Source organism: Marmota flaviventris, chromosome 14, assembly GCF_047511675.1.
Source record: "Marmota flaviventris isolate mMarFla1 chromosome 14, mMarFla1.hap1, whole genome shotgun sequence".
Taxonomy (NCBI): Eukaryota; Metazoa; Chordata; class Mammalia; order Rodentia; family Sciuridae; genus Marmota; species Marmota flaviventris.
The window spans coordinates 177,321-203,328 of record NC_092511.1 but is presented as its reverse complement, the minus strand read 5'-3'; the positions used below and the strand labels follow the sequence as shown (position 1 = coordinate 203,328).

The window sequence follows — 26,008 nt, the reverse complement described above, 5'->3', positions numbered from 1 at the left end:
GTATTTGCCATGAATCCCAAGAACCAACACTTGTAGCAGTGTTTATAATGTATGCAGGTGTTGTGACCACCAAAGTGCCTCTACTGTGCTTTGACATTTGCTGTCCATCATATAGGAACACACTGCTCTGCTAATAGATATTTTAAAACATAGTAATTTACACTTACAATAAATAGGAGTGTTCGTGGAACACACATTCTTTAAATTTCAGATGGTTGGACTCACTGTTTCCTCCACACCGCCCCCTGGGAAACTGAGGCTCTCTTGAAGTGTGGCTCGGCGTCATAGCTCTATGTGTGGCTGTGATTTGGGGCTGCACCGCAAGACCTAGTCTGCAAGCCACTGTATCGTATCCATCAAGCATCTTCCCTCTTCAGACCCTTCATGTGAAAGTTCAAAGAAACATGTAGATCAAAACTGTTTAATTGTTAATTAAAAAGTTTATTTTCACAAACGTTAAAATAATCTTAAAAAGCCTAATCTTCAAAAATTGAAAACAAAAAGCATTGCCCACTGTTCATGGGAAGACTTTTCAACAGTAAAGCTGAGCAATGTAGCTTCTCTGAGGATTGCCTGCCAGGTGGGACTGGTATCTGCAGGAAGTTCTTGGAGCTAGAAGGCGCCCCTGGGCAGAGCTGGTGCAGGACCCACCCGCACCCAGCCCTGGGGGCCTGTCAGCTCCAACTCACCTTTCTACCATTCCAGAACCTCAGTTCCTCTCCATCCTGAGCAGTGGCTGCATACCAGGTGGGGCGGTGGGTGGGATTTAAAAACTGCAGCGAGACAGAATGAGTTTTCCTCCCAGGGGCCTGTGAGCCAGGGCAGCTCCAGCATAAGTAAAAAGTAGCTTTGGCATTATCAGACTGACTTCCTTAATCAGCCTGCTGAGGCAGAGAGTGAGCCTGAGAAGGCCTTTCTCATGATTTCCCACCCCCACCAACTTTCTAGACTCCCTTAACGTAACTTTTTATATTGAAGAAAATACACAAAAATCCTAAAATATACCATATCATGGCACATGGAATTATTGCACTTGGTTTCCAAATGTAAAGAAACTTCCCTTGTTAGAATTCTAATGATCTTGAACTTGTTGTCTATAACTTGTGCTCTTCTAGGAACAAGAGCCTGCCCTGAGAATTGACAATGAAAAGAATTCAGTATTAGTTCACCCCAGGAGTGAAAATGAACTCTTGAATCCTCTGATACCTTTTGTCTATGATGAAATTGTATCCAAAGACTAGAGTTGAGGTTCAATGGTACAAATGTTGGCAGCTGAAGGTAGCAGACAGCACAATAGTTTGGAGTTATGCATGTTGGCAGGGAGGGTTATACATCTTGGCGGGGAGCTTGAGGACGTGAGTCTGTGAATCTCAAACCCATAGTAAGCATCTAACACCTTTGAAGTATCTTCAGCTTTTGGAAGACTGCATATGCTTTTTAAAGAATATTTTTAAATGCATAGAGAAATACCTAAGTAATTTTAAAAAGCCATCTTTTACATTTTATTATATTTCCACAGTCGTTCATATGTCAGGGGTGTTTAATGTTACCGTATGCTTTTGTTTTTGTTTTATCAGCGTGGTCTGCACCTTCAGCCATCGGGATAGCTGGGCTTGGCGGGGGATTTGAAATAGGAATCGAGGTGAGTGGGTAGCGTGTGTGTCCCTGAGGCCCTTGAGTCTCAACATGTGAAAGCCATAGGTTTCCCTTGGCTTCTAGTCTAATGCCTTGGGGAATGGTTCCCCCTTATTGTCATTCTGCACCCCCTCCCCTGCCTCCCCTTTGTTCTTTTTTTTTCTTTTTCTGTGCTAGAGATCTCACCTGAGGCATACCTGTGTGTGCAGACCCTGACCACATCCACCTTCTTCTGACTCCCCTAGGAAGCTTTTGTTCCTTTCCCTGGAAGGAGGGTCTGACAAATGGTTGTTGGCATTGGCAGTTGTGGGTCACTGACTGCAAAACTGCTTACTCCCTAGGTGGGCGGGCTCCACACAGGGCGTCACCATCTGTGGTTAAACACAGTTTCCTTCAAATTCTGGAAGTGCATGCTAGCACATGTTATTTCTGTGTATGACTTATCTCCTCATAATTATGGAGGTTATCAAATGACTAGGAATTACACACTGGGGTGTCCCTGTTTACAAGTCTGTCTGCTGATGGCTTCATCCTCAACAACAACAACAAAAAAGGTGTGGCGTCAACTCATCCACGCTATTAGAGTTTCATCTGTTGCTTTACTACTAAGTTCTTGGTAAATCAGATCTCCTGATGTGCTAAAATCATTTCTTTTCACATTTCAGTCAGTTCTTCCTGAGCTGTCTTTCATGATTTGGCCTAATTTTTTCCTCTGTGAAACAGGTGAAAATAGCCTTCCTCTGGCTTTAAACTGATGAGTGAATAAATGGGTTTATACCTGAAAAGCGCTTGGAATGGTTGTATTGTTACTCAGCTTGTCATATGTAGAACTTTTGATTGCAAAGCTTATCCTCATGACAGAATGGGAATCAACTCTGAAATTTCACTTAAACAACAGGCATAAACGATAATTACTAGCTTTTTAAGGTATCAGTTTCAGTAGAGATAATAAAAAGCATTTCCCAACATTTGGAAACCTACTTGAAGCTTTCTGAATGTGGCCAGACTGCTGCTCTGAGCCCAACCCTTAGAGATGATAAGGGGCAGTGATGCTAGAGCTGTCTGTCCGTCACTCTCCAGCATCAGCAGGAAGGATGTGTAGCTTTCAGCACAGATGTGGTCTCAGACCAGCCCAGCATTTCTGTCTGCTTGGGTCAGAATGGGCAAGGAGGCTAGAAAGAGCACAGCCTGCCACTTCCCTGAGGCTGCCCTTACGCTGTCTGCCAGGAACTTTGGATCTGCAGTGTGCATAGCAGCATGTGGTTGGATTTTTTTTTTTTTTTTTTAACTCTAGCCTGACAGTCTCTGCCTTTCAGTTGGGTCGTTTAATCCATTTGTGTGTACTGGTATTATCGGTATCATTTGATGGGTGTCTGACATTACATGTTTTCTCTATCCAAAGTTGTATTTTTCTTTTGATTTTTTATTATTTTTGAGTCATATTTTTAGTGGTTGCTGTAGAGTTTACAACACATCTTAGCAAAAACTATTTCAAATTTATATTAGCATTATTCTGTAAGACATAGAATTGTTGTTTTATTTAGTCATATTCCCTTTTCTCCTTTTTTTTGCTATGAATGTGTTATTACATCTATAATTATAAGCCCAATTATACATTTTACAGTTGGCAGTTATATAATGTCATGTTTTTAAAGAAATCAAGTGAAGAATTGAGAGCAGGTGCTTATTTTCTGATCCCACTATGGGCCTTCTAACTTGCCACCTGTGGTCCTGCATGACTGCTCCTGTGGATTCCAGGGGACAAAAGGTGTGGTGTCCATTCTGCAACTCAGCCCTGCCCCTGCCCACTCCTTTGATCTGCTGGTGGCAGATACATTGCATTTCTCAGTTGCAGGCATAGCAACACAGTTCACAGGAGGCATTTCAAACTGTGCGTTATACTCAGGTCAGGGACCAAGGAGAGAGACGTGTGCACTCCTGCTCCTGTTTCCATGCTTGTCTTTGCCAGTGCTCTGCTTTATATGGTTTTGATTGCCACCTAGGGCCCCTGGCTTCAACCTAAGGAGATGTCACTGGCAGCACTTGTAAAATGGGTCTACTAGCAACAGCATCCCCCAGTTCTTTTTCCTTTGGTCTGGGGACGTGTTAGTTTACCTCCATTTCCAGAGGCGATTTTGCTGGTATTGGATTCTGGGCTGACAGTTTTCCCTTCAGGACTCTGATCTGCCATCTCAGGGCTTCCCAGTCTCCGCTGTTCCTGGTGGGAAACCTGCATGCATCTTGCTGAGGTTCCTTGCACATGGTGAGTCCTCCTTCTCTTGCTGCCTTTGAGATTTTTCTCCATGTTCCAGCACTTTTGCAGTTGTGTGTGGGGGTGGATCTCCACACATCTAGCCTGCTCAGGGCTCACTGTTCTGCTTGGGAACACTGTCTGCTCCTATCATCAGCTGGGGATGTTTCCAGTCATGGCCTCTTGGAGAGTGTCCTCTGTTTCTTCCCTATGGTGCTGGCATCCCCATTGGCACCTTGTACCTCGTGGTGATGGCATCTGCTCATCCTTCTTCTCTTAGTCTTAAGGTTCTCTATGGATCTCTCCTTACATCGCTGACTCTGTTTTGCCTGCTCAGCTCTGCGGTTAACCCCTCTAGGGGATTCTTCATATCTGTCACCTGTTTTCAGTCCCAGGACTTCTCCTTGCTCTTTATGTGGCCTCTGTCTGCACCAGTTGAGCAATGATGAAGTGCTCTATCTTTGAGGCAATGTTCTCCTTTTCCAGAGTTTGCCTCTTAATCATATAATTCTTTGAACATAATCTGAGCAATTTCTGTCTGCTAAATGGGAAAGGCAGTTACTCATGTTTGCTTTTCTTGTGTTTGGGTCATGTTCTCCTGCTTCTTTGCTTGTCTCATAATTTTTATTGAAAACCCATGATTTGGGTCACACATCCTTGTCACTTAATGACGCTTTGTCAAGGAGCCTCACATGGGATGGCGTTTAGGGTTGTGTTATCTGGTGCTTACGCAGTTCTTGTCTGTAGCCATCCTCGTCCTGTGTACACTCTATGATAAGGATCTGCCTGGAAGTCGCTTGGTCACCTCAGGAGGTCCGGCCCCTGTCAGTGTCTTTACAGTAAGGGTGAGCGCAGCTGATTCTGAGGACTTGTTCAGCTAGTGATTCTGCTGGGCTGTCTCAGTGCATCCTCAGCCGCTCCTGGAAAGGTGCAGGCGTGGTGCGCAGACAGCAGGGCTCTTCCTTGGTCTCTGTGGAGCTGTCTGTTGATGACTGTTGATGTCTCTCGGCTGTTAGCCTGCTGATGGCTTCATCCTCAACATATTGCTCCACTGTTTTCATGGAGCTCCAGCTGCTGCTCACTGTGTCTTCAGAGACCTTGTCTTGCCACTCTGCTTCAGTTCAGCTTGCTTCCCCAGGGAACTTTGGAACTGTGATTGAAGTCTGCACTTCTCTCTGGCCAAAATCTCCATGCCATCCCTCCAGAGCTGGAGGCTGGGACCGTGGTATGCTTCACTAGCGTGACTCGAGCATCTCTGGGCAGTCACAGCCTTTTGTCTTCTGGGAGAACTCGCGACTGCAGGTGAGCCAGCCCAAGGAGGAAGGGCCCTGCGACTCCTGGGTAGGCTTCTGCCACACAGGTTGTGTTTTAGTCAGCTCTTCCACTGCCACGTAAAGGACCTGACCAGCACAACTGTAGAGGAAGAAAAGCTTATTTGGGGGCTTACAGTTTCAGAGGTCACGGTCCATAGACAGTTAGCTCCATTCCTTGGGGATCAAGGTGAGACAGGGCATCATGGCAGAAGAGTGTAGCAGAAGGAAGCAGCTCACTTGATGATCAGAAAGCAGAGAGAGAGGTCTCCACTTGCCAGATACAAATATATACCCCAAATCCATGTCCCCAATTCCTACCTCCTCCAGCCACACCCCACCATTTCAGTTCCACCCAGTTAGTCCTATCAGGGGGTTAGTTCACTGATTAGGTTAAGACTTTCACAACCCAATCATTTTTCCTCCGATGCTTCTTGAATTGTCTCACACATGAGCTTTTGGTGGACACCTCACATCAAATCATAACAGGTAGAAAGGCCTGAGGAGGGGCTGTAGACAGCCCCTGGGCTGCAGCCCCTGCAACAACAAGCTGGGGCCAGGGGCTGTGTCCTTGTGCCACTATCCTGTAGGGTGGCCCACCAGCCGAACCTGCGCTGCGTGTGTAGCACCAGTGTCACCAGCTGCAGCGACCTCGGCCAAGTCTGAACACAGTTCCTGCGTGTGTATCACTTTGTTGACATTGCTTGCCTGTGGGGCAGTTTCCACAGATGGGAAGTGCTTTTTCTAATTATTTTTCAAGTTATTGTTGGTTTGCAGGGACTCTTTGCACTGCTCTGGAAGCATTCCCCCTTTAAGTGTGTGTTGAGCCAACTTCCTGCTGCTCCAAAACCCTCCATCTTCAGAGAGCATTTGATTGGCAGATGTACCATAGACAGGGTAGAGAGTCCACCTAAGAAGTTCAGTTTTAGCTCTTCTTTTAGCCCTAGAACATTGGGCAAAGTATTGAATCTTCCTGAACCAACCCTTAGAGCACCAGGGCTTAATGCTGAGAGAGTCCTAGTGGAGAAAGACTGAAATCTTAATGTGGTTCTTTTCATGCCTTGCTGTCCGAGTGTATAACTGACAACTAGGGCTATGGACAGGGTGTGGCTTCAGCAAAGGCAGCTTGCCTGATGCTCCTGAGCAGTAACTGTGGAACCTTCACCACCCACAGCTTCATCCTGGTTTGTACACACCAGGAACCCTGCACTTTGCCAGAGCCACAGGCACAGTTGACATGTTTGGACCTCAGATTCTGCAAGGTGGGAGTTGGGTACTGACTCCCTGTTCCTTTGGATATTGAGTGTACTGAGTAGCCCTCTAAATGAATAAATGGCTGCCTACATCTGGAATAAGGGGTAGTTTGGGTGGGGAAAGTTCTTTTGGTAGGAGAGATTGGTAAAGAGAGATGGTTGAGAGAAGTGAAGGAAACAATGTCACAGAGGCCCAGAGTGGCCTGTTGTGGGACCTGTTATGGGGGGACTACTGGATAGTATTGGATAGGAATCTATCCAATTGTCTTTTGTACCAAATTCAGAGTTCACATTGCATTAGTAACTCTGGGAAATCTTGCTTTCACTGGAGTTTGGAGAAACGATTCAACTGCTTCCAAGGAGAGCTTATCTTCTGCCTTCCTAAGGAGGAAGGACGCTGGGCTCTAGCTGAAGAGTGATGTTGTTAGAGGCCAGTGTGAAGGACCTGTTGTGTAAGGAGTGGGATGTGTTGGGAGAGGTCCCAGGTTGGTTCTGCAGTAAATCTGGCCACATGCTGGGAGCAAGGAAACCTTGGGGCCCACACCGGAGCCCTCACCTGCCAAGAAGAGCTCAGAGAGTGGGGAGGGGAGGGCAGCTTAGCTGTGCCGGTGGGCAGGAAGCTTCCCACAGAGCCATGCAGGAACCCCAGGCCTTATCTGGTGCCCAAGTTGGCAGCCCCAATTCACATACAAGCCAGACTCTTAGCTGGAAATGGCAGCAGGGGCAGAGGGAGGTGGTGCTAGTCCCCAGCAGGCTTCCGAGCAGCAGCTGCAGAGGTTAATCCTTAGAGTTACAGATTTGTTTAATTGACAAACTGGCATCTTATTGATTAATACCAAGGAAGCACCTATCACATTTTCTCATGGCTTCTCACCCTATGGCAGTGTTCCCCCTGCCGGTGCCCCTGCAGGAACCTGTTCTGCTCCTCATTCTGTGCTTATTTCTCTCCCCAGAAGTAAGCCTGGGGCTGCTGGTACTCACGTGCTGCTTGAGCTGTCTGTGGAGCTGTGACCTGATTCTCTGCTTCATTAGTGGTATTACGAAAGAACACAGGATCATTTTACTCCCATTTCAAAGGAACCGAACAGAGACGGATAGAAGATTAGAGATGGATGTTTTTCCTTAACTGCCTCTTAGAGCTTTTCCATGCTTAACTGAGACATCCCGAGCAGGACAGGGCAACTAGAGCAGCTGCAAGGTCCTGGGCAGGTGTACATGTTCCAGGTGTGGATGCTGAACACAGCGCAAGACCCAGGCCGTCTTGTCATCTGCAAGTGCCTGTGAGGCACAGGCTGTGATCACTGCCAAAGGGTTTAGCTTTGAGAGAAAATGCAAGTCACTCCAAGTCATTCAACCCCATTTCTCAGAGATCGCCTGTATGTGAAGTGCAAGTAGTGCTCGGCAGGTGCCACAGGGAAGCCTTTCACATGGGTCAGCAGCCTCTTGTACTAGGAACTCCCATCTGGTCCTTTCAAGTACAGTCTCCTTTGGTAATAACATGATTTTTTTGTAGGTCAACAAAAGCATTGGTTTGAAAACATTCAGAGAGTAAAGAATGGGCAAGTCAAAGCATCTGTCAAGGTTGACTTGGCCTCTGTGCTTTTTGAGATGTGAGGACTACTCCAGGCTTGGCTTCGCCATGATTCCCACTCATCCTCAAATGGCCTTACAAATGCAGCTACTGTGATTATGCCCATGTTATATAGAGGAAACCAGGGATTCGAGTGGCTCAGTAGTCCCCCCAAGATCACATTGCCTCCAGCTGCCTGGTGCACATGGCCATTGGGTTGCTGCATGGCCCTGTGGGAAGCTTTAAGGGGGTATTAACCTTGGGCTCTGACACAGCAGGACCTGCAGTGAGCAGTCAGCTGGCTCTTATCCCAGGTTTTCCTTCTACTTAGAGGAAAACAAACTCCCAGTAGTGGGCATTGCTAATGGAAACCAGGTTACTCCTGCACTGTGAACATCCATGGCCAAGTGCCTGGCTGCACTTCCCTGGGGGTGTGCATGCAGCTTCCCCCAGAGCACTATGTGGGTGCTGCCTGGATCTGCCAGTGCAGCTTCCTAGGTTCCTGGGTTTGTGTTTTAGTCAGCTTTTTCACTACTGTGACAAAAAACCTGACAAAAACAATTAAAGGAAGAAAACTTTATTTGGCCTCACTGTTTCAGAGATCTCAGTCCATAAACACCAACTTCATAGCTCTGGGCTCATGTGAGGAAGGATATCATGGGGAAGAGTGTGGTGGAAGAAAACAGCTCAGAACATGACCACCAGGAAGCAGAGAGGGAGAGCTCCACTCACCAGGAACAAATATAAACCCCAAAGATATGCCCAGTGACCTACCTCCTCGAGCCCCAACCAGCCTCCCTACAGTTACCAGTTAATCCAGCTGTGGATCGGTGTGCTGATTAGGGGAGAGTTCTCAAGATCTAATCATTTCACTTCTGAGCACTCCTGCACCAGCTCAAACATGAGCTCTTGGGACACACTTCATACACACACCATTCCAGTCTGGCTCTCCTGGAGAGAGTAGTGGAGGATATCACAGGGCATGTCGATACTTCCCTCCTGCCCCACTTGGACGGTCCTGGCAACAGGAGTGGCAGCTTGTAGCCTCCTATACCTGGGTGCTGGCTGGAGCAAGGAGTAGAGCCAGGTGCCCCGGGAGCACAGATCTAGCGCTTGGGGCTGAGGGCTTGGGGTACCACCTGTGCACTCTTGGTGTCTTAGCTCAGAACATTGCTTCCTGTTCTCTGTTTGCACGAAATTTTACTACATTATATTAGGATTTGCTTGAGTTTTAATCGACCTTATTTTAAATGATATTTAGTTGTAACTTTTTAAATAAATTGGTTTTACCTTTTAGGTATCGGATCTGGTGATAATTCTGAACTATGATAGAGCTGTTGAAGCTTTTGCGAAAGGTGGGAATCTGACACTTGGAGGGAACTGTACTGTGGCTGTTGGGCCCTTGGGAAGGTAAGGTTTATAAAGTGGTTTTAGAATAGATATCAAAGGCGGTAAAGACTTAAAAACTCCTCTTTTTTTTTTTTTTGCCTTGAGATGAAATTTTAATTAAAATAGACAAACTTATGATTTCTGCATCTGCCAGAGATGGTTATCAAGCCAATGCAAAAAAAAAAAAAAAAAGAAGAAGAAGAAAGACACAAAACAGCCAGCGCAGAACAACACTCACCATGAGCTCTGAGGAAGGTCGGTGGGTGGTAAAGGATGGCAGGGCCAGAAGAGGAAGCCTCTTTCTGAGTCCTGAGTGCTGAAGTGGGGGATATTCACAACACTGAAGTTGCATATTTTCCTTCTCTGTTGATGAAGTGCTCTTCTTGGGTTAATTAAGCAGTGTGGGAAAATTTCACATTTAAGAAAGTCACACAGAAAAATCATCTGAAAGACATGTATTTTAATGAAAGTGATATGATGTTAGTTGAAATCAAGCTCTTCAGCACTCTCTTTTTTTTCTATTATTATTATTATTATTGTTTTGAGGCAAGGTCTCACCTTACTAAGTTGTTGAGACTGGCCTTGAAATTGCAGTCCTCCTGTCTCAGCCTCAGAAGCCACTGGGCTTACAGGTGTGCCTACTGCACCCAGTTCTTCAGCTCTCTGGAGCTGTTTCCATGTCTAAAGGGTGTCAGCTGTCCATGCGTCCTCTGCAGAGCAGGGCTCCAGTCGGGCACCCTCTGTCTGTTCTGGTGCCTTGCTTTCCCTATAGGCACCTCAAAGCTGTCTTGCAGCCATCAGGAAGTGACCCTGCCAGACCCCCTGGAGTGAGTGATGCTTGTACAGTGCTCTCTGTCATCTCAGGCCTCCGTGCTTTTCAGGAACCTGGAAGGAAATGTGGCCCTGAGGAGCTCTGCAGCTGTCTTCACATACTGCAAGTCCAGGGGACTCTTCGCAGGCATCTCTCTAGAAGGGAGCTGTCTAATTGAAAGGAAAGAAACTAACCGGAAGTAAGTTCATGCTGCAGATTGTGAATGACTTAGAAGGTGACAAGAAGATGATAGTTCAAAACTGATACAGCTCTTTAGTTTACAGAGTACCTGTGTATGTTTTCTTAAATATAATGAGATGTGACTCTAAACATATATTTTATATTGAAACATACAAGATAAAAGTAATACATACTTATAGAAAATTTAGAAGAAAAAAAAAAACAGAAGAAAACTGCATCGCTCCAGCACTATCATTGTTTACATATACCTTCTGCCTCTAACAGTCTCCTAGGCATGCTTGTCCTTTGTCCCGTCAAGGAAGGTTGCAGCATGCTATCTTTTCACTACCACCCTAAAGACGGTGAGCACTCACTGGTTGCTACATAGCACTCTGCTGGCCAGAGACCCCACTTCAACATGTTTGTAAAGGTCCAGGGAGGGCTTCGCGTTAAACTTGCAGGTCAAATGAAATGGGCCTCACTGTGAGAGATGTTCTGCTATTACACTCTGCCTTTGCCTTCCCTCCTTATCAAATGGAGACCAATATTAATTAGAAATACAGTTTGGTTTTTAAAAAGCATTTGGAAGTCCTTACGGATGAAGGCTGCTCTCTAACTGACCTCTGGAGAGTTTTCCCAGCCGCTCCTAGATGTTGCCCCACTTTAGTCCAGTTAGGATTGTGGCTGAGACTGAGGGCAGGCTACTTCCAGAACCCCAGGAAGGCCCAGACCGCCTGCCTGTGACCCAGGTAGTGCTGCTTGGCAGAGCTTCCCCAGGGCCAGGAACAGACCTACCACCACAGGGGACAAGAGAACTCAGTAGCACACCTCACATTAAAGCGTCTGGGAGCCACTTGAAAGCAGTGTTGGTGGGGAGAGTGAGGACACAGGGCCGTTTATGCTGTGGAACCAGAGTTCTCATTGCTGGATTTAGTGGTCTGAGAAATAGGACTTAAGAATGCTTCATCAACTTCTGATTCCAGGTCTTTGGCTGATATTTCCACTAAAGTTCTACTAAGACAAATATAGTCCTTAATGAACCGCAGGACTTCCAAACATATAAGACAAATCTTTAATTTTAACAAAATGAACATTTTAAACATTTTAAAGAAATCACACAGCCATGTGTGTAGCTACCATTTTTGAAGAAACTAACTTAAAGGGAAAAACCTATAAAACTGCACGATTTTGTTATTTCTGTAACCCTTTCCATGTAGATGTGTGTGGTAGATGCATAAGAATGGGTCTGTGTGCTTTCTGTGCCTACGGAGGAAGGGTGCGCGTCAGAATACTCAGGGCAGTTGTCTCTGGAGGCAACCTGAGGGGACTGCAGAGCGGGACAGGACGGCTGGGGAGGCCGGCCCACGGGAGCCACAGCGCATGGCTGCAGAAGAGACATTCCTGTGCCTGCGGAAACAACTTTCTTAATGGCCTGTTCTTCTCAGATTCTACTGCCAGGACATTCGAGCCTGTGACATCTTATTTGGAGACGTGCCACGACCTGCACAAGCCGAAGATCTTTATGAGATTCTTGATTCCTTCACCCAGAAGTACGAGAGTGAGGCGCAGCGCGCCAACGCCAGGAGAGCAGCCAGGGAGCTACACAAGGTTCTGAGCTTTAGCCCTTGGTCTCCTCGCGTCCCAGGAATCCCCTCCGTAGAGCCCTCTGTCCTCTGTCCCTGGTGTCAGGCCCCACGACCCCTCCACTTCCCGTGTGACTTCAGTTGCATGGCAGTGAGTGTGAAGATGTCACGTGACCCTGACGTGCCATCTCAGGGCCAGACTTCCTGAAGGGGAGGACGGCCACACTAACCCCATGCCAAGCCCACATCCTCAAACTCTGTGGGTGTTTCACCACGTCCCACCACAGCCTTTTGTACAGCCTGGCCCTTGCCGCACAGTGCGTGAGGTCACTGCCCTCCCCTGGGCTGCCCAGTCGCGCCCAGCCCCCCTCCCACCCAGGCCTACTCGGCGTTCCCAGTGCCAGAGGTCCCTGTCAGCTCCTAGTGTGCCACCTCAGTAAGTGCATGGGGCGAACGTTGCTGCTTAGACTCATTAGACGCAAAAGCATCCTATGTTGCTAAGTGTGAACTGGACGGAAGAATTATGTCATACTGTCATTCCTCGCAGGCTAAGGAATTACCTCCAAAGCCGTCCTCAAGACCACAGGGGTCATCTGCAGCAGCCCAGCCGAGCTCCAGCTCTCAAAGTACATACTCTTGTTGCAATTTAAGTACATTATAATTAAGTAATTAATAAGTAGTTTGTTAAGACTTCAAGCAACATTGTTACACTTTTCAAATACAAGAAGTAATGGCGTATTAAGAAAAAAGAAAATGCTGGGTCTCTTCTGTATCCTGAGTTCTCAGCCATGTGATTTTGAAAACTTCTGTTCTCACTCATGAGATGCTTTCTTAAAGCTACAAAGAGATATATCTTTCAAGTTTTACCATTTACTTTGTCTTTTCTTCTGAAATGGCTATGCTACTGATCCAAGCACAGGAGCCCACCCGCCTGTACTTTGTCACACTGAGGTTTACCAGTTTGAACACATAAACCTATTCTGGGGTATGTTCTCACACCTATGTTTCTTTTCTTTTTAAAAAGTTTTTTAGTTGTTGATGGACTTTTATTTATTTACTTATTTATATGTGGTGCTGAGAATCGAACCCAGTGCCTCGCACATGCTAGGCAAGCACTCTATCACTGAGCCACACACAACCCCAGCCCTCACACCTATGTTTCTGAGTATTATTTTTACCACCTATTCCTGGGATCTCAGGACGTTCTCAGGTGAAGTTTATAAAACATCCAATTTGGGTCTTTACTACCTATCAGTATGATAGTAACTCTGAGACTTCTGTTTTTCATATATACAAATTAGCTATAAATAGAAATATACTAAAATTGGTGCTCTTTCATGTAATGGACAATCATTATATAAGAGGCACTGTGCTACAGTGTTTTGGAGCACAACTCAAAGATTCTGCTGTTAGTGGATTTCTGTATAGAGGGAGAGATTGCATATGAATGTGTAACTTTTACTATGGGAAGAGGATTAGAAAATGTACTGAAGCTCTTCAGAGAGTAGAAAGCTCCTTCTCGGACTCCTCAGTCCTGTTTCACATCTATTTTCTCCAGTTTTCAGCCCAGCTCCCTCACATGGGTTCTTAGCATTCTCCACCACAACCACACCTGATCACGCTCATTCCACATCGTATACCTTCCCTGTCACACACACAGTCCACCTGAAACATGCTCCACTATGAGCATTCTGCCAGACACATTCCCCTTCCCAAACATCCCCAGGATATATGGGTGCTCGCCCCACAGGCTGCCCACCTGCATTCTTCCCACTCTCTCCCCCTACCTTGCTCTCCCCCACGCATTCACCACCACATACACACCCGCCACGACATTCCCAGAATAACATTACCTTCAAAATGTTCACATCCCTGCCCACAGCTTTTGGCTCTGGAGCATTCCCAAGTCTTTGAACGTCAAGACTGGAAGTTTTCATCCCCATCATTGTGAAGTCAACCATCTCAGATTACCAGTGTGTAGAATTTCTCTTGTATGAGCAGTCTTTTCATTACCTTGGTTCTTTTTTTCCTAATGGAATGTTTGTTGCCTTCTCAATTTTTGAAAATGATCTATGTTTCAGGGGCTTTGTCATTGGGTTGCAGTAGTTTTTTTTTACATTTATTATGTGTTTTTTATTTTATTTTTCATGTTTTACTAGTTGAGAGCTTTAATTTTTATGTAAAAATTTGCCTAACCATCTAGTTTTTATGAATTTATGTGTTTTAATCATGGTTACAAAGGTCTTCCTATGTCAGATAAACAATTGCATTCTCCAGGATTACTTGTGCTATTTTTATTTCTGATTCCTGGATACTTGTTCTTCCTGTATGTTAAGATCATTTACCTTAGCATTTCCTCCTCTGCCATCTTTCAGTTCTAGTTGAAATCATACTATGAACTCATGTTCATGCCCCAGTATTGTAATTAATCACCTGGAGACCTGCCTTGCTGTGGTGCCGTGTCTCCCAGTGGGCCTTCCTGGAGCTGTGCCCTTCCTGTGACTGGAATACACTTTTCCATTTCCAGACCAGGGTGCAGGAAATCACAAGGGGCGCACATTTTGCTGGTCTGAAATTTGGTTATTCACCCCAAATTATTTCTAGTCAGTTTCTTACAGCACATCCCTTGGAGTATCTGTCCTGCCCACCAGCATTTGCAACTGTGTCTGACTGCCTGAGCTCCAAGGTGTGCGCCCGTCCTCAGGGTTCACAGAGATGCCAGCCAGGACCTGTGGGCTCAGGCATCTCTCAGGGCAGTTTCCAGATCCCAGGTCCTGGAATTCTTCCTCCAAGCCAGCCACTGAGCATTGTGTACAGGCTCCATCTGCATCTTCTGCCCTGTTTTCTGTATGTGAAGAGGAAAAGCAAACTCTCAAGCATGCTGATTCTCACCCAGTGAAATTGCCTGCAGCCCTAAAAGCAGGCCAATTTGAAACATGGATGTGATACCAGTGCCCTGAGCGAATGGTTCTGGTGGACAGTAGAGCCTCCACGGAGTGATTTCTCTTTCTTTATATTCAACAAAATTGAGGAAGAACCTAAGTGAAATTTATCTACTTTTATAATGAAAATAGTAGTTCATAGTCTCATTATATAGTAATTATTTTTTAAAAAATCAAATAGCTATTCATCACCTAAACAAAAGTTATATAATGTTTTATTATCTTACAAATATGTTGTTTTGATGAATGATAAATGTGAGCTTTTTAAATTATTTTTTGGCTTCTAAGAAGGGCTATAAAATAATTCAGTTACATTGCTATAAATTCCCTCCTTCTAGTCTTCTCTAGTTTTTATAAAAACCACTTTTCCTATTGTGGGTGGGGGGTGGCACCTGTGGTCCCAAGCACCTGGGAGGCTGAGGCAAGAGGATCATAGATCCCAGGAGGACAACATAGTGAGGCCCATCTTCAAAAACAAAAAGAACCTCTCTGAGCACCTGTATCTATAGAAAAGTGCACTGAACCATGAATGGATGTTGAGCCGATGTCATTCCAACAATGAGAAGAAGTGACCTGTGCAAATGAATGAATTTTAAAGCCTCATTCATCTATTCAGATGCTTTTCAAATACAATTTTACTTTTGTGTTTAGTAAGCTAACAGAGTTCAGAATATGCTTAAATTTTGATCAATCATCTATAAATAGTGATTATAATGATAACTCAATCTATTATAAGAATTTATTTAATAGAAGCTGTGCTTGCTTAAATTTAAAAAGTAAATTTACATACAGATTTCTGTTGTAGGAAAATGCTACATAAAAATACAGTTTAACACATTACTATAACATTTTGGGACAAATGGCATCAAGGTTGAAATATGATTTGAAGGTTGAAGTGAGTGCTAGGGTAAGCCAGGGGATGTTCAGAAGTCCCTGGCTTGGGCTGACAGTCTTGTTCACTTAGCTTTTTCATGGCTGCTTCTGGAAACAGATATTTTGTGTCATAGGTACCGGGTTCCTGAACTTGGTGTATCTGTTCAGGTATACCTTTTGACTTACAGCACGACTGAATATTGGTTTCCTACTGTGTACAGCGTCTTAAGGTGATTGAGGGACAAGAGCAGGATTTGGCCTTTCTGTGTGCTTTATGATACAGTACACACTAATTACCTTTCTAAATCCTCCCCCCTTTTTTGCAGGTAACAGAAATGAACATAAACTGTATCCTGAGCTTTCCAGCTATCATGAGACAGTTGGTAAGTAACAAAAGATTATTAAGAGTGACTCATGGGCTGAGATTGTGGCTCAGTGATAGAGCGCTTGCCTAGCACATGTGAGGCACTGGGTTCGATCCTCAGCCCTACATAAAAATAAATAAATAAAATAAAGATATTGTTTTCATCTACAACTGAATATATATATATATAATTTTAAAAAGAGTGACTCATCCATCTTATAATCAAACTTTCTAATCAATCTGGTAGATTGGGGAAAATCTTGAGAGCATATTTCATCCCCTGTGGTTTATAGGATTTCCATATTTGTTTCAAAAGTGCTTCTTGTGAAACATAGTGCTTGTGTGCTCTCACTGGCTTCTAATCTGAGAAGATGAGGGTACCTGAGCTCTTGAAGGCCACTGCCCACCACCTGCAGTCACACCTGCACAGGGCCAGCTGCTGCCCACAGAGGGCTTTGGGTGCCTAGTGAGAAGAGTGCACATTTGGTAATTTTGCATTCCAACAATCACTATTGCAGTCTCTGAAAGTTTGGGCCCCATGAGTTTTATATTTTTAAGAATTTTTTTCCTTTCAAATATTTTGCTGTTATTGGGAACTATTTAATGAAACTTATTAAGCTTTTCCATAGTAAAAAAATAACCCTTCAACCTGACTTACTTAAAATAATCTTTAGAAATTTTCCTTGAAAGAATTAAGCAGTTACTTATAAAAGTGAGTGGCTCACAAATGGTCTCCGAGGTCTAAAGAGCCCTATTAATCTGTAATAAATAAGGTAAATAAGGTCACAAAGCCATACACCACAGAACTAATGCCCGTGAGGAATTAGCCATTTCATGTAAATGCAGCGTCAAGGAATCAGGTACCCAGATTGTTATCATGCAGACACAGTGCCACAGACTCTCTTTCCTGGTGGGCCTGGGTTTCATATGACACATCTGCACACAAACATGAAGTGACTTCATCAGTGCCACCCTCAGGACCTCTCCTCTCCTTCCTCCTCCCTCCCAGCCCCTTCCATGGTCCTCCTGCTCTCCTTCTGTTCTCATGAGGTACCTTTCCCCCCTATTTCCTTCTAGCTTCCACATAGGAGAGAAAACATGTGACACTTGGCATTCTGAGTCTGGCTTGCTTCACTTAAAACGGTGCTGCTCTCCAGGTCCTTCTACTCCCTACAACCAACACAATGTCATTCTTTATGGCTGAACCAAACTCCATTGTATACATACACCACATTCTCTTTATCAATTCGCCTCTTGATGGACACTGGACTGCCCTCCCGGCAGGCCCCCCCCCCCCCCCGGGTGGCCACAGAGCACCCCAGTGAGCACCCTCCCAGCAGGCCCCCTGGCTGTCACAGCACCCCAGAAGGCCACCCTGGACAGTCTCCCTCCTCACAGTTCTTCAGGGGAATCCAAGACCAAGGTGTGCAGAGACATGTGTGGTGCCAGCTCCACCCCAGCTCTCAGGCACACTCCTTACCATGCCCTTGTTGCTGGCAGGAGCCCATTATGAGGCAGTAATCCCATTCATGATCACCACTGGTGGGGCAGGACTTAAACATAGGAATTTGGGGGAACATTCAGACCATGGCAATGACTATTCCTTTAAAATGGGCAAAGTATGAATAATGTTATTTTATGGGTCAAAATTCAAACAATTATAGCCGTATACATTTCCTAAACATTTCATTATATATGTAATAGTGTGTAGTTGTGACTTGTATGTGAATTTGGGAAATGTTACTGCCACATACTTGCTCTTTTCAAAGGAAAAAAACTCAAGTTTCACGGTGCGCACCTTCCACAGACTGTGTGCCAGTCCACAGACCCTAACCCTCAAGTGATCATCTTCTGACCCACCTGCACATGCTACTTCCCCCTCAAAAGCAAGAATGATCAGAAGGCCTTTTCTTATTTCAGGCGGTTCAAATCAGCCAATAGAAGTGACAGCGCTGTATTCTTTTGAAGGACAGCAGCCGGGAGACTTGAATTTCCAAGCTGGAGACAAAATCATAGTTACATCAAAAACTGATTCACATTTTGATTGGTGGGAAGGAAATCTTCGTGGCCAAACTGGCATTTTTCCAGCCAACTATGTAACCATGAATTAAAGTTTTGTTATTTTCTCCCTTGATAATTACAGTTACATATGTGTGTGTGTGTGTGTGTAATTACAATTACATATATACATGTAAATGACAGGGTCTACTGTCCAGTTCAGCAGTGTTCAAAATAGGTTTTAAAATACTTCTTTCCTGAAAAATGTTAATCCAAAACGCAAGATATTTCTTTCTCTAAAATAACAGCTGACCTGAGAGACCTCAAACTCTTTGTGCTGATTTCATGGTGTGCACCACTGAACATTGAACACTCTGCCGTCTGTGTGGTCATGGTTCTTTTGTATTCACTGTCAGACATCAGCAAACGTCTAGTCTAGCCAGACAGTTTTAGCAAAACTGTCTCAGAGCAGTTGGTGACTTCCTGGAGCACTCAGTGCTGCATGTGGACTGGTAGCAGTGCTCAAGTCACGTGAACACTGGGTCAATCAATGAACTTCTGAGCCTCGGTAAAGTTTGATCATGGTTGACTGCAGTTTGGAGGGTTAAACGAGCTGGTGAAAATGAAGAGGCACCTGTTCTTTCCTGTGGACACCTGGGCCACATGCTCACCCATGTTTGCCCCAGACACAATGCTGGCCCCAAGGGAGAGAGGCTGCCTACTTGGAAAGGCTGCTTCTCACAAGCACTGGAAAGATGGAGAGGTCTGGTATACCAGGTGCAAAGTTGTCAACTGTAAATCCCCACTGAAGTTTTTTTTGCAGGAAACTGCAATGGGGGATGACTGTGGTCATTCCCCGGAATTATGGGGATCGTGGGTGGTGTTGGGGCTCAGAAAGCAACAGCCCAGATGAAGGCCTCAGAAGCACTCTGCTAACTCCCATCCTCCTGCTTCCCACTCTCCCCAGGCACAGAGACTAGAATTTCTTCCCTGAGGCAGGTCACAGAAACTAAAACCGTTTTCCTCCAAATCCAGCCATTAAACCTCAAAGTGTTACTCTAATCTTTACCTGTTCTCTGACTTTCTGTCTTGGAACTGGCCATAAAGAAATTTTTTTTATATCAGAAAGTGATAGATCACGAGTCCCCGTTCCTGCCCTGGATCTGGAGGAAGGGATGCTGCATCAGAAGCCAAACAGAACCTGCAGAGATGGGCTGGCTGTGTTCCCTCAGCTCCCACTATCAGAGAGCAACCTTTTGTGCAGTCACCTTTCTGCACGGTTTCCACACTTCACTGAACCTAAGCATGAAACTGGGGTTTTTGGTGGGTCTTTGAGTGTTCATTCTGAGGACTCCTGTGTAGAACAATTGAATCAATTTGTTATGCTTCTGTTAACTTTTCTTTTGGGCAAGGATTGTTAGCCAGCCCTCTAACACTCAGAAAGGGGAGCCTTCTGCTTCTGGGCAGGACCCAGGCTTCTTGAGTAGTGCAGTAAATATCTGCCCCATGCAGAGCATGGGGTATGGCAGTCAGTAAAACCTGTCCTGTGCAGAGTGCACAGCATGGGGGTGAAGACTGCAAGCAGGAGCTGCCTTCACAACTGTGACCTGAAGAACTGTGACCTAGCTGCTCCGTGCCTTGGTTTCCCCACCTTTGGTGACTGACCAAAGCACCTTGAATACTGCTGAGCATATGAGATCAATAAATTAGCAAGTACTACCTTTCTCTGCGTCAGAAAGAGCCCTTTCTGATGGCTTACGCAGTTTTTCCAAGTGAGCTTGTGTGGGCCCTAGGGACAAGTCAGGCTGAACTAGGAAGCTCTTTCCTTTGCTCCACAGTTTGCTGCCTGTGTGTGGCGCTGAGCAGCTCACTAGCCGCGGAAAGGTCTGCTTCCCCTCAACATGAAGTTCAGAATACCTCCCTGCAACCGGATTGCACTAAGCCTGCAGTCCTGCTGGGATCTGCTCTGAGCTTCTCTTACTTGACCTGGGATGAGGCAGACTGTCCTCCCTGAAGGAGGAGGCTTACAGCCCACTGGTCCCAAACCTGGCTGGAAGGCTCTGAGACCTCCCTGGGCCACAGAGGATGGCCCTCCAGGCTTCAGAACGGGTGACTGCTCTTCGAGAGTTTCCCTCTGTCACTGATCAAATGGAGATACCCAGGGGTGACTCGGGTCATTGGTCCACAGGTACTTTTGGAGCACCTTTTTATTCAAGGCAAACTGAAGCTGTCCTGATGGAGGGAAAGCACAATAGATTTCTGAAAGAGGAAAAAACAAGCCATTGCAGTGGTTTTAGACACTGAGAGGAAGGAATAAATCCCGGGGTAAATCCTACTAGTAGAATCAGTATGTGAACCCATGCTTTTAAAGTTTTTAAAGTTTTAAAGTTTTCTCTGCAATCTCAAGAAAGCTTGTTTGATTTTGTGTTCAGTACTATGAGAACTCTGAAAGATGCAAAGCTCTCTAGGAATTGCACAGATTACCCACTTTAGTGCCAAAGATATTTGTTACCCATTTGTATGTAACAATAAATTTCAAAATAACCTGCCTCACTTTGGAAACTACTGGCTTTAGTTTGGACAGTTCAAACGTAAACCCTGTTTCTGCTGACAATTAGCTGACAGCTGTAGCCGACCAGTGATCAGTCTCAGATCAGAGGTGCTAGAGCTGCCAGGTGTCCTGGCACAGTCCTCACACAGGATGGCCACAGTAAAGCTGATCTGTTAAAGATGAAGAGTAATTGCTAGTTTGAAAAGATGTTATATTTTGCTGAATTTAAAAACCAAAGTACAAAACTGTAAGTCAGTGCAATTTTGTTTTATTTAAAAAATGGAGAAGATGGGAGGGAAAGAAAAGAAAGCGTAGATTCAAACTGATAGCTGGTTAAAACTGAGGTCTAAGCAGTGTAAATGATGGGCACATTTATGAATGAGAACAGTTATTAAAGATAAATAGAAATCTGTTTGAGCCACCAATGAGCCAGGTCTCCCGCACTGTGCCCTTGTGAGGGAGCAGGCAGGCTTGTGGTCCTGGGCCACAGTGGGGACCTCACAGGCTGCAGTGGGGGAGGAAGGCAGTGGTCAGGCAGCTAGCTCAGCAGCCCCTTTACCAGATCTGCCTCACCACAGGGCAGGCCAGAGGCTGTACTCTGAAGACACACATGCTCCCTCCAGCAGGCCTGCAGCCTTCCAGGTCCCTGCACAGCTTTGAAGGCCACCAGACCAGCAATGCCTTGCCCTCTACTCAGAGGCTACCTGCCTTCACACAGGAGGAAGCAGAGGCCATAGATAGAACCCCAGACTGCCTCCTCAGTGCTTAGGGGTCACCTGGGGGCCATGGATGACCAAGTGTCCCACTGTGGGCAATTCTCTAAGCCAGTGCAGCTGCAGGCTGAGCCAGCCCTGCCTCAGAGCCTGCCTGAATAGAGCTGCTTTCCAGCAGAGGATGTAAACACCCACTGGTGGTCCCTGCATGCACAGGGTCAGAGGGTCAGATGGGATAGGGGTTGCTGGAATTAAGTCAGGGCTTTCAGTTTTTAGGGAAACAGTTCAGCTTTCTGTCCCCACAGCCCAGCAATCTGCAAAATGCTCTAGGGCTGCACTTTGGAAGAGGCCATGAAAACTTGGCTATTCTGCTGGGGAGATTCAGGAAAGAGAAATGCCTGTTAGAAAATAAGAACAACATAAAAAACAAATTGAAGACAATGTAAGCACTGATCTCATCAATGGGCTCTAATATCAAACGTCACATCTCATGCCAGAAGATGGTGTGTAGGGAGACACAAGGGTGCCTGTATGGCCTCCTGCGGCTGGTGCTGCACCCAGGGTGGGAAGGCATGGCTGTTATCCCACCTGTCTCACCCTTCCTCACCTTGTGCTGCTGGGTCTTGCTCACCTTCGCAGGCACACTTCTGATGGAAGGCTCCTCCTAAAATGATGAAAATCCATGTTTAAGCAATTTTGCTACTGAAATAGCAGCAAGGTGCAGACAAGAAAACACTGCACTGAGCTTATCAGAATTTCCTCTTCTTAAATAATAGGAAGTAGGGAGACAGAGAAGAAGTTCAGAGATGAGAAAACCAGGGAAACCAGTCACTGGTGGCCCTAGGAATCAAGGTACATTTTATGGTCCTGAACCACTGATCTAGAGCTGCCATGTGGCATTTTCCTCATCCACCCACCCACCCACCATCAATCCACCCATCAACCACCCACCATCCATCTCTGTACTCATCCATCTACCGCCCATAATTCACCTACCCACCCATCATTCATTTGTCTATCCACTCACCTATCCATGCATCCATACACTCACCATCTACCCACCCACACTCTGCCCCCCACCTACCATCCATTCACCCATTCAGCCACCCACTAGCCATCTCTGCACCCATCCACCTACCCATCATTTATCTACCCCATCATTCATTTACCCACCCATCATTCATCTATCTGTCCACCCACCATCTACCCACCCATCCATCCATCCACTCTTCACCTACCATCCATCTACCCATCCACCATCCACCCACCTACCATTCATCTACCCACTATCCACCTACCACCCACTCCCATCATCCACCCACCCACCAACCATCTCTGTACCCATCCATCTACCTCTCCTCATTCATCTACCCTGCATCATTCATCTATCTACCCACCTACCATCCACCCACCCATCTATCCAACCACTATCCATCCACCATCCATCCACCCATCCATCATCCACCCACCATCCATCTGCACCCATTCATCTACCCCTCATCATTAATATATTTAGTATGTACTTTGTGTGAAGCATTATTTTCAGTACTAGGAATATAAAAGTGAACAAAGGAGACAAATTTATCCATAAAGCTTAAGACTTCTGGGAAAAGATAACAAAATAAGCAAATATAATAGCACAATTGCAGCATATCAAATTTCATGGAGAAACTTAAATTATGGGAAGATGGTGTTGCTCCAGGGGGGCCTGCTGCTCTGACAGAGTCCTCGGTGACACCCATCCTGGCTTGGAATCAACTCAAATCCAGAATCGGACAGAAGCCCCTGTGTGGAGGGTAGGTCAGGGGAGGCAGCATATGGACCACCTTGGAGGCCATGGGAGGATCTTGAGTTTTACTGGAGTAAGATAACCATTGAGGTTTGGAGCAGAGTTGTGCTGTCACCTGATTTATCTTTAAGGAGGATTTTCCTGGTTGCATCTTTGAAAATGAACTGTAAGAAAGGAAGGATGGAGTTGGTGAGAATCGGTTGAGTTCTGAGCCTACTATGAATGTAAACAAAATACTGTGTTCGTGGGTGGGAGAGAGAGGGAGACAGGCCATAACAAGGCTGTTGTCTGCAAGATATTTGCCATCCAGTGAGGGGGAGAGAGAGGGAGGCCAAGCTCCAGAACTGCACATCAGAAATGTAACTTTGGACTGTCCACTAGGAGGTTCTGGTGTGAAGACTAATGTGGGACAGGCATTTTGATATAAGAGCTGGAGTTTGGAGGCTTAAGATTCGAATTTGGAACTTGTAGTATTCATGTGCTGTTTGAGGCCACTAGAGTGGATGAGGCATGAGTACACCATGAGGACAGAGAGAGAGAAGGCCCAGAATTGCCTGGGGTCCCTGGTGAGGAGAGGAGGGGGCCTGCGGGGAAATGGGTGCAGCCAGCACGGTAAGGGGACCCTCTGACCTGTCAAAGCCTAGGTCCTTGGAGAGGACGCAAGCCTGAGACAGGCCCCAGTGCTCAGGCAAGATCAGCTTGCAGCCTGCATGGCTGAGCCCTCCAGGGCTCACTTTGTCTCTGCACTGTGGGTGCACACAGCCCTCCTGATCCTCTTGCTAAAAAGCAGAGGTAAATAAGAGTAAAACTGATTTCAAAAATCATTTTAAATGAATTATATGGTCTCAAGAAAATAAGAAATTCTCACAGTCAAAAAGTAAAAGTGGGAAACCCAGAGGATATTCTGTTTCCAAATTGTTGCCAAAGCCAGGTGCTAGAGGGTAAGAGGCCCTGCTGTGCTTCTGAGCAGCTACAGTTGGCCAAACAGCCAACAGCATGGGATGCAGCCTGTTGGGGGGTGGGGGTGGGGGTCTGTGCCCACCTGGAGGCTCCTTCTGGAAATGTGTTCAATTTAATGAGGGAATCCTTCTCTGACAGTGGGGCTCAACCAGCCATTTCACACGCCCTTTTATGTCACAGTGCTGCTGCTTGTAAGTCCAAAAAGGATTTCAAACTAAGTTGATTCTATATATTTATTTATTTATGTGGTACTGGAGGTTGAATTCAGGAGCAGTTTACCACTAAACAAAATCCCCAGAAGTTTTTATTTTTTATTTTGAGCCACGGTCTTGCTAAGTTGTCCATGCTGACCTCCAACTTGCAATCCTGTGGCCTCAGCCTCCTGGTAGCTAGGGTTACAGGTCTGCACCACCATGCCCCAGAATAATTGATTTCAGAGTGCTCCACTGTGAGTGAGGCCTCAAGGGTGGGGGAGAAGCAGACCCACAATTTCTCTTGAAGATATTGCTGCAAATGGGATCCTGAAGCATCCCACACTGGGCACTGTACTAAGCAAGGCTTCCTGGTAGGAGCCAAGAAGGAGCAGAAATCAGAATCAGGCTCCACATTCCTCAGACATAGGAGCACAGAAATGCAGAGTAGACTTGGCATGCTCAATAAGTTGAAAGAAGTTTAAGAGGATTAAAATGTGAGAAAAGAGCAAGAAATTAGAAAAAGAAGCACATTTAAAAATGGAAATTTTTAGAGATAGCATAGTGAATACTATCATAATAATTAAACTCTAAATTGAAGTGTTGGTTCAACATCAGGTCAGACTTAGATGAGGAAAATATCATTTAACTAAAATGTAGAATTCAATAAATTATTGCATATAAATAAAGATGGCAAATATGAAAGAGATGCTTAGAGGTATAAACTTTGGACTGACCATGTATAGTCTGTTTACTGTTCCAGCAGGAGAGGGAGAGGGAAAGCTTGATAAGAGGGGCCATCAGTTGGACATGCTATCTTGCAGGGGTGATGTACCTCCCCAGTCTAGAGACACAGGAAGCCTATAGAGGAGCTTTCAGTGGGACATTGCTACCTTCTGGGCATGATATATCTCCCCAGCCTATAGACACACAGGAAGCCTATAGAAGTACTAAGGTACCACAAAAGGAAATAAACTAACAATGAAGCACAGATCACCAAAGACAGACCCTAAAAGCAAGCAGAGAGAAGACTGACTACGTAAAAGATGCACAGCTGATGTTTGGATGGCAGGGATGAGCCACAAGGTGCGTGTGGTCCCATGGTCAGAGAAAGTGACCTTATGTCTGTGGCAGTGAGAGAGGATGCCACACTCAGACTGCAGGAGTCTGCATAGAATGCTCTTGGAGATGGCTGACAGAGATCTCATGTAGACCAGCATTCGGCAGTGAGAGCTGCCATGGCTGTGGGCTTCCCGGACCCAGAGCTGCCTCTTCTGCAGTCCTGAAAACAGTATAAGCAAGCTCCGGTCAGGGTTGCCACTCCTCTCTGTCTTTCACCTACTAGGACCTCTGACCCTCAGCCACAGCTCAGTGGACCTCCCATTTCTCACACTTCACTGTTTTCTCTTTGTCTTACTGGACTGTGTTTTGGATAATTTTTAGAGGTCTTTCTAGCTTTCTAATTCATTCCCGAGTGTGGAACACGCTGTGGAACATGCTGTGGAACACTTCATCACAGCTTAAATTCCAGCTGCAGTATGACTTTCTTCATTTGTCCATGTGCTTCTTGTCTCTTCTCAGTGGCTTCCTCGGGGTCTCTGTTCCTGCTGTGCTCTCAGATTCTCCTCTACTCTGTAGGGTGTCA

At 45.7% G+C, this 26,008-nt stretch overlaps 1 protein-coding gene across 5 annotated transcripts in view; it reads left to right on the top strand.

Moving 5' to 3' along the window:
- Nucleotides 1–18,307, top strand: part of Sh3yl1 (SH3 and SYLF domain containing 1) — a 30,537-nt gene extending 12,230 nt beyond the window's left edge. For 4 of the 5 annotated variants that reach the window (XM_027937859.2, XM_071601303.1, XM_027937857.2 and 1 more), the window contains 7 exons: nt 1,578–1,642; nt 9,317–9,429; nt 10,290–10,418; nt 11,845–12,007; nt 12,530–12,608; nt 16,124–16,180; nt 18,082–18,307. In XM_027937859.2, the coding sequence (XP_027793660.1) occupies nt 1,578–1,642; nt 9,317–9,429; nt 10,290–10,418; nt 11,845–12,007; nt 12,530–12,608; nt 16,124–16,180; nt 18,082–18,272 (797 nt within the window). In that variant the 3' untranslated portion in view covers nt 18,273–18,307. The remainder of the gene's footprint in view (nt 1–1,577; nt 1,643–9,316; nt 9,430–10,289; nt 10,419–11,844; nt 12,008–12,529; nt 12,609–16,123; nt 16,181–18,081) is intronic. The other variant, XM_027937858.3, reaches the window with a different exon arrangement.
- The last annotated feature ends 7,701 nt before the right edge of the window (nt 18,308–26,008 follow it).